Raw genomic sequence first — 9861 nt, 5'->3', positions numbered from 1 at the left:
GATCTATACATTTTGATAATATAGAAGGTACATATCTATATTATCTGTATACTACATCTATCTAAGAATGTGCGTATCTATTACAGAAAAGAAAATTTTGATTAATGTATCTATTACAGAAATAGAAACTTTGATTTTTAAATATCTTAGAAATGTATTATTAATTTTAGCAAGAAAAGTTTTTTTGACTCTTTAAAATTCAAAAGTTTAAAAATTTAAAAAGAAATTAAAAAGAAATACTAATGTTCAAGACCTTTTATTGCATTTTATTTATAATTTTAAGTTTTATTTATATTTTCTATTATTATTACTGCGTTCAATTTGAACGCTTTCAACGCTTTTAATGCTTCAATCTTTTAGCGACGTCTACAATGAGATTTTAAAGCATAAGACTAACGAATCATAATCGAGTGTTCTGCTTATATTCAATTGTGATTGGTCAATTTCCTATGACTTAAAACTCCACAACCGCTTACGATTCCTATTGTAGACTTCACATAAGTCTAAGTCCGCAACCTTGTTTTAAGCCGATATTCAAAAAATAATTGACTCAAATTTCTTACGATTTTACGGCTTACGATCTCTTAAAGCAAGATTATAGACTTACGATTTACGATTAGACAAATGAAACAATAAAAACAGAATAATAAGCGCTTAAAGCGCTTGGGAGTCCAAATCAAACACAGTCTATTTTTTAAGTTTGTCATAGATTCAAACTCTATTTTTCCGTAATTCAAGAGATATATTAATCTTTTGTTTGAAAAGTTCGCACTCGAATTAAACTGAGCACATAAGCCTACCGATTGATCATTTCTCGCAGCAAAGTCGAGATGAAAGCTCGAAGTCGGCGTTCGTCCTGCATTCGCTTGGACATCGCAGTGTCGATACCTTACGGGCTGATGGTGAACTTCGTGTACTTTCATCGACCAAGGTACACAAAAAATATTCGTGATCGCAGAAAATAGCAATATAACGTTATCTACACATATTGTAACTCATTAATGATTATTTACTTTTCACAGTCTATATATCATGTATTATTTATCATCTTATTCGCTTTATAAGTTTAATTTTATATCTTTTATTAATTTATAATGTTAATGCGATACTATTGTCTAAATAATTAAAAAATTGTTTCCAAAATAAAGAATAGCGCAGTTTTTTCATTGTTAATAACTTAAAACAAAATAACTTAAAACAAAAAATTTGAAAATTAAATGCTATCGATGCAAGAACATTATAAACCTAAATATCACACTTATGTAATATTTATTATGAAATAGGTATAACGTAATCGATATTAAAAGAGAAAAACTCAAAGCAAATTAAATTCACTTTTGGTCTCGGAATTGCCACATCGATTTGCAGGTTTTCGCGAAAAGCGGATGTTCATTGTTTCATTGATGTGATCATTTGCGCGACGAAAGAGCTATCACGTAAGAATTATATCTTACGACATACGCAACCACATTGCATAAAGATGTAACGAGTGTGACATGCGATCAATGAGACGGGTAATAAACTCTCTAGTTACGGCTGTCACTCAATTGTGAAAGAATTCCGTCTATTTCGTTTGTCATTGTTCAAATGTAAATTCCAGAGCACTGTCCTCGCATACTTTCACCACCATGTTCTATAACTGTAATGCAATCTTAATATTGCTTTACAATAATCTGTCGTTTTTAGGAAGAGAAATAACTTCCTGAAAGTTTACTTTACCGAGTTTTTGTTTTTAAATTTAATGATTTCAGAAAAAGTCTGTTATAACAAATTCACAATAAAAAACGTATAAAACAAATATAAAATGTTTAAATATTAGTAAATAAATACAAAATTTCTAAAAAAATAATTTTTATGAAATTTTACTTAAAATTTTTGATTTATTTGGAAATGTCGAACAGTTCGAAGGTGGTTAGTTTTCGTTGAAGTTCAATTTCGTTCGTCTAAATTATTATTCGCGTTGCTACAGGCGCGGGATAATTAGTGGAGCATTAGTATGATCAACGTTATTACTTTTACACTGTACGATTCTCACGGCACGCGGCGGTGAAGCGTACACTAAAGTGGAAAAAGCGGTAAACTTCACTATGTTGCACTATAATATTCCGTATCACCCTTATTGCTGCCACGTTAAATGTCAAGATGTTCTCTTGTATGTATCAGGAAAGTTCTGGATTAACTCAATGATTCGTGTAATTACAAATCGATGTTTATCGCTTGTATACAATTACATGTCAAAATCATTATATTACTGCGCACCATCACAGCGTAATATTGTATTAACAAAATTATAATATATTCGATTCATATCAATAATCAAGTTCATTTGTTAATAGATACTAGCAAAAGCAAATGTTAATAGATACTAGCAAATGCTTTAATAAAATAATAAGATATCTAATGTGCTGTAAAAAGATATACTTTTCAATAATAAAGGTTTTTATTTATTCTTTTGATGCACCTTACGAGCGCAAATATATTTTTCTAAAAATACATATTTAACATAACATTTAATTATCGCGTATTCAGTTGTTTTAATTAAAAATTTTTTTAAGATTAATGTAATGATTACATAACATAAAAAACATTTTATACTCTTATGTTTTGCTTATTAAAATTTTTGTATTAAATATTTTGACTCTGAGTGTTAATTTAACTGATGTAACATAATGTAATACGTAAAATGTTTTTAATTTAGCACAATTTTTTAATTGTGTAATAAAAAAATGCTGTTTTCTGTGTCATTTGAATCCTATGTCGAAATCATCGGCATTGAAATCTCTATCGATGAGATCTTTAGTGAGAAATGTACCTCGCGGACGCAGACATCCTTGAGATGAAAATACAAGAACGTCTCGCACTGCGAATTACATCTCTGAAAATCAAGGGCGTTTTGAATGGTCAAGGGCTTCCCTCGATTGACGCTGCGTTATGCTTGCATGTCTATCTTATAAGCAATGTCAAGGTAGAATTACTTATCATTAATTGCAATATGTATCTTATAAGGCAATGTATAATTTCTCGGCTGAATTTTTTAGGCTAAGAAATAATAATAAAACTATTACAATACAATCAATCTTATACGCATCTTCAATCATTTATAATAATTATAATTAATATTAAAAATAATGAATTATAAGAGTGAGAAAATTATAGCTTTTAATTATAGATCAGAATATCATTCATATTTGCATGAAAAAAATTCAAAATATTTATTTATTATAAAATAAAATGAAGAAACACGAACAAATAACTTATTAAGAAGTAAATAATAGTACTGAAAGAAGAACAGAAAAATTCAGTTTATTTATTCCAATGTATTAACATATTCGAAAGTTAAAAAAAAGTGTACGTAATACTGAATTATTCCGTGCAGTAATTTAAACCTGCGTATTTCATGATAACTCACGCATTTATTTAAACATGAATGTAATCATCGATCGTTATCAGTATTTTCGCATTATGCGGCTCACTGTAATATGAAGTTACGTGATGAATAAAAATTGGAAGAGAGCTCGGGAAATGTAATAGAAATTTTCAATGTCTTTGTAAGGCGAACTCGCGTGCTGCAGTTGAGGCGGAGGTCGGGCCCATGGGCGGGCCCTGCCGCTCCCGAAGGGGACCTATATAAGTAGACTCGCTCGGCGTACAACGCGATCCTATAACACAATCACTTCTGCCTCATCACCAACCAGACATGCGTCCTCCTGTAAGTATTCCTCTTTCTTCCTTTTTCTTTTCTGTCTCAATCTTTTATAAACGTTGACATAACAGAAATCACTTTGTATTCGTGGCTAAATTTAATTCCGATAATTGGAACATGTAAAAATGTTTTTGTGCAATACTATAATGTGCTTTAATTAGCGTGAAAGATTGGAATAAATTGGAATGTATAAAAGTGAATTTTTTTTTCTGTGAATACCAGAATGGATTTTATAAAGATGTATTATATTATGATGTGCGCGGATTATTAGCACGAAATATTGAAGTAGATTGGAATTCAAGAGTGAGTAAGAATGAAATTTTTTATTTCATGATTATTAAATTAACTTTATAAGAATTACATCAATTTTAATGAAAAAGCAACATGTATAAGCATCTTATAGTTATATAAAATATGTTATATTATTATTGTAAATTTTTTTAAATATATCCTTTATAGACAGAAAAATTATAATAATCATGTTTATGGATTTGAGAATGTGTGTGTAATTACGTTTCAATGATTACCGATCAAATTATCATTATAACCACCATTTGCATTTTTTTAATAAAAAAACGAGTTAACAAATGCTAAATTTTACATAGTTGTTCATTCATTTTAAAAAATTATTATAATAAAAAAAAAATTATTATAATAGCGCATTGTCTTCGCACCATCTTGCCATCAACTTTCCTCGAATACACGTACGAGGCCATTGGAAAGTATTCCGAATACCAACGTTTTTTATGCAAATTCATGTCACCAGGTGCTGTTTCTCTTGTTTTGTCTTGGCCTTGCGGTCGCCCAGCACAATCAACCGTATCATGTGACTACACCAGTACCTATCTTAAAACAAATAAACAAGTGAGTGCCGGATTAGCATTATGTAATCGAATGAAAGCGACGCGACGCAATAGAATACCTTTGAATTTTTTTCTGTGTAAAGTTACTATAATATTTTTTAAATTTTTGTTCCAAAATTTATTATTTTATTTTTATAATTTTGGCAAATGTGTTCTGAAAAACAAATTGCAAAATATAAACTGACATTAATTTTCAGACACAATGAGGATGGTAGTTACAGTTACGGTTACGAGGCAGCGGACGGCTCGTATAAAATTGAGTCCAAGTATCCGAATGGCGAGATTTATGGCAAATATGGCTTCGTCGATGACACCGGGAACGTGCGTGAGGTCGAATACGGCGCGTCCAAACGTGGTTTCGAGCCAGTCGGTGCTGGCATTAACGTGCCTCCGCCAACCTTGACCGGTAACAGCATCGCCAGCAACGCGAATGAGCCTGAAGATGATGGACAGTACCGCGAGGATCCGTCGATCTATTACACCGATCCACGTTTCACCAATGGAGAACGTTATGAAGTGCCACTCAAGTACAGACAACAACCGATCGCCTACAATCCGCCGCAACAGATTGCACCGGCTGCTTATAATCAAAAGTGAGTCGTCAATAAACTTTAGCTTTAGATGTAGACTATCTCAAAAATGTTCGTCTTAAATTTTAACACAGATTCCTAATAAATTTTGCCTTTGTATTATCGATATCATAATTAATACTAAAAAATTTGAAGATTTATTTCGAATGTGACATAAAGATTACTCATTTTCTATTGAAAATTTGTCAATTAGGAATTATGTGACTTATTAAAATTCTTAATATTGTTTTACGTGGCTTCTGTATTAAATTTTTCAGTTGTATTTGATAGATTATGGAGTATATTAATTTTTATTCGGTTCATTAAAATGCACATAGGAAGATCGATTCACCGGAGAACGCAAAGAGATAATGAGCGGGTTAAATGTCAAGTGAATCACTTGAAAGTACAGAAATCGTGACTTGTTCAACTTGCGGGAAATCAGTTGCACCTCTATGCTTCAACGGGAATGGGAAAGGAATCGGATAAATCAATTTTTCAAATTTTCAGATATAAAATCCCTGTTAATTACCGACCGGCAGCAGTGAAGTCGCGATTCCAACCGGAATATCGACCGCAATATCGATCGCAGTACGAACCGCAGTATCAAGGTCAGCAATCCGTGTACCCTTCGCCTACGATTCCGGCTGGTCTTGAAGGACATAGTGCGACCAACATCGGTATCAATGCCGGATTGGCATCTTATACGATTAATTACAAATGATAAAAAAAGAAGATGAAAAGAGAAAGGGAATCTAGCAATCACATACACGATTGTATATTATTTATAGATATTCTGAGATCGTTACTGAGCATTTATTTCATTACTGCACGTAAAACTGTTAATGTCGCCGTTGGAATATTTTCGACATACTGATTTAGTGATAATTTAGTGATAAGTTGCATCACACTATAAGCAACCTACATATATTTTAGTATCTTATTTCGTATCTGCCTTCTGTCTCGAGTTTCGAATGAGACAGTATTTTCTACCTCTTGTTCTCCGACGTTTCCTCTTTCGCTTCAGGAGAATCTATCTTTCTTACTAGAAAATTATATTTTTTCCATGATTTACTTATGCTTAAGCTTAATTTTAATTTATACGTATCTCTCCATTCTTTTTATTTAGTAATGATACGTATTAATATTTAATTATCTTGGCTGGCAGTGACTGGATTAGTCGGGATTTGATGGATATTCTTTGTGTGGAAAATATTCATTGAATATTTATTCTTGAAGATTACTCGTACATTCTCTTTTATATCACAAAAGTGTGAAAAAAATCAGATTTAAACATTGTTGCTTCTTTCCTATTGTTTTATATACTATTATAGTTTTATATATTACTATCTTTAGATATATAGTATATAAAAATGGAGCGATTTTCTAATTATTCAATAAAATATCACTCAAGAATAATCCAGCATCCTTCGAATGGTAAATCTTCTGAGGATTAATATGTGTGGAATTAATTTACATGATGTCCGCAATCTTTATCTGAAAAATCTAAAATACGCGTTATATTTGCAAATAATTTAGGATCGATGTCCAAATGTTAATTCATATTTAAGTGTACAATATATGTAACAAAAAAATATTATACAATGTTGCGTTAATTAAAATAAGATACAATCACGAGATCAGTAGCAATGATTTTATCTGAAAAATGCGTTGAATTGACTTGAATCGATTATATCCGTTTCAAATAATATAAATTAATTTTAATCTCAATTCAACTCTTCATTTTTTTCTAGTTTTAAGAATTAGAAAAAAATGAAAAGTAAATTGAACTAAAATTAACATCTACATTGGTGGAAACAGGTAATTATACTGATCAATATATATACAGAGTGTTCCAGGAAGAAAGATATTTTGAAACATGACGGTATCAGTTATTTTAAGTAAAAGTGTTCATATGAACATATGTTCTATTTCAAATAGTTCATGCATTCATTGATATTAATAATGGAATATTAAAAAATTTATTGTATTATAAACTTTAAAAAATGTGTCATTTGAACAATGAATTATTAAAAAAAATAATCTTTTTCTCTTTAATAAATTCTTGATTTTAGTTCATTCAATCTCGGAAATGTTCGAAATAAAATACACATTCATGTACGAATATTTTTACTTAAAATGATTGACCATCATTTCCAAAAACATTGACCTTTCCTCTTGGGACACCTTGTATAATCAAACAATCTAATCAATATACTCGACAAATTCACATGTGCAAATACATGCACTAGTAATGGAGATTCCTAGGTCTCTATTCGATGGTTGAAAGTGCAATTAACATTTTTTTCCCAGCGTATGAAGAACGCCATCGAATTACATCGGGACACACCCAAGAATTTTATCGTTGAGTAATATCTAAGGTCTTAATGTTACCTTCGCACTCGGCCTTTCCGAATGCACGTACAATAAAAATTCATGTGTACTGCGGCGGATCGGATCCGCCATTCGTTCTTTTCTCCGCATTCCTTCAAATTTTTAATTTTCCCCACAGTTATTTCTCACACATTTCTCATTATTCGTATTGGATACTAACCTGTTTTTGCGTTACAGTAAAAATATAATGGCATACATTTTACATTTGCGAATTATGCTTTAATGATAAATATAAACATTATTTAATTATAAAGAGATAATTAGAATTTAAAAGTTTATTTTATTATACTGTTTGCGATAAAAATCGCATGTAAAACTACATTTTAAAAATAAGTCAAAATAACAAAACTTTAATTAAAATGTTCTCAATTGCTGATGAAGTGATATAAAATTCTTTTGAAATTAATAATTTAATTTAGATATATAAAAATATAATCTTAATTTTGTAATATAAGAAAGATATAATATATTCAGTAAAATACAACATATTGCTTTTTTTGTATTCTATTATCCTTTCATGATGAATGTGAATTCTTACGTGGACATAAGGAACAGTTGGCTCGTGCCAGTATTGTGTTTTAGCTTCTGGTTTAGAATCCTAATCTTCGCACGCATGAAGTTTACACGTCGCGCATACCTGATATGTGGAGAGTGCCACGGACCACCGCCCAAGTCCACCTTTCACAATATAATCCACGATCTACTCGATTCCGCGAGATCAGCATCTACGACTCAATCGAGCACACATTTATCGCATCAGTTCTGTGAGAGAAAAATTCATACGGCTCTTTCTAGATTTCCGTACACACAATAGAATCATTAAGAGATCACGTTAATTATTAAGATAATAAGATTAATAAACTTGTAGATACATGATTAGGAAAACTAAAGACAAATAAGAATATTAAATAATTATAATAAAGTATTCGCTTGGCACGTCGGAAAAATAAATCAATTTATTTATCGCTAATTTAATTTTGCGTAATATCAAATGCCAATTAATTATCATGATGCATTGCAAACGCATATATAAAACTCATATACTTTTTGTAATGATATTTTTAAAAAAGTATTTCTTATATATAAAAAAGAAAGTGTACGCAATGTTACATTTGATGACTTGTCGATACTGACGATCGAGTTTTCGTTCCTCCTTGTCTTCGATATATTTTATCACTATGTGACACGTGCATGCATGCATGCAATACAGCGATTCCGCGTTCACTCTTAAGACATTCTGATGCAAGGCGTGGTACGACGGACTGGTGCGCCAGATATCGGCAGAACTTGCTTTCCTTTATTGGCGTAATGAACATGTATAACTTTCCTCTTTTTGTCGCAGCTACATAATTATAAAGTAAGTCGATTCGCGCTAAGTTAGCTGAAAGTCATTTGTACCTCCTATTAAAACGCAATATAATATTGCATTAAAATAACTAGTTTTTTTTATTTATTTAATTATTTTATTTATTTGTTTATTTATTTATTAAATTTTCTTTCTTTAATTTTCAGTTCACGCTACAGTTTATTGAAACATGTTATGAATTGCAACGAAGATTGAATAAAAAAATTAGCGATTCGTTTCGCCATAACTTGTACCACTAATGATTATTCATGCAGCAAAATAATTCACACACGTGACTCTTAATATTAATAATTACAATTGAATAATTACAATATTTTTTTATTTGCTCGTGAATAATTCATACGTTAAAAATCTATAATAAAATTTAACATGAAGCTATTTATTAATATAAATGTAGGAAATGTATTTTCTTTATAAAATTCTTTTTTATATTTCTCTAATATATATCGTAATATATTAACGTATATCATAGCATGTTGATTTTTAACATTGAGCTCATTATAATATAAGTAACTTTTCATAAAACTATTTACTTAATTTTATTAATATATGCGTTGGTAACACAATAAAAATTACAACAGTTCTACAATTTAGTTCTATTTGATTAACATTTTTTTATAATGCATATTTCAATGTAAAAAAATAATTTTTAGGGAAATTACTTCTAAGAATGTTTTACTATGTTTTTAATGTTATACCTGCAATGTTATACCTCTTGACTAAATATAATAGTTGATATTACATAATAAAATAATAAATTATTTATATGTAATTGTGCCCATGTCCATGTGTACTGATTTTTTTTTACCGAATACGCACGCGTGCCACGACGATAGAACAACTTTTACGTTTTAGATAATTCAAGCGTTAATCGTATCACCTTCTCTTACTAGCGAGAACAGAACACACCATCGAGTTTTTGCGGACTTGAGATCCAGTTCTTGCGCGAACCGTGATCGAGTTGTC

At 30.4% G+C, this 9861-nt stretch overlaps 1 protein-coding gene across 1 annotated transcript; it reads left to right on the top strand.

Moving 5' to 3' along the window:
• The first annotated feature begins 3697 nt into the window (after window positions 1–3697).
• LOC105621520 (cuticle protein 8) lies at window positions 3698–5859 on the top strand. Its single transcript, XM_012202991.1, has 4 exons — window positions 3698–3709; window positions 4470–4567; window positions 4764–5159; window positions 5646–5859. The coding sequence occupies exons 1-4, from the start codon at window positions 3698–3700 to the stop codon at window positions 5857–5859; spliced, it is 720 nt and encodes a 239-aa protein (XP_012058381.1).
• Window positions 5860–9861: the final 4002 nt, after the last annotated feature.

Source organism: Atta cephalotes (genome assembly GCF_000143395.1).
Source record: "Atta cephalotes unplaced genomic scaffold scaffold00034, whole genome shotgun sequence".
Lineage (NCBI taxonomy): Eukaryota > Metazoa > Arthropoda > Insecta > Hymenoptera > Formicidae > Atta > Atta cephalotes.
The sequence above is the reverse complement of the archived record's forward strand: the minus strand, read 5'-3'. Positions and strand labels throughout refer to the sequence as shown.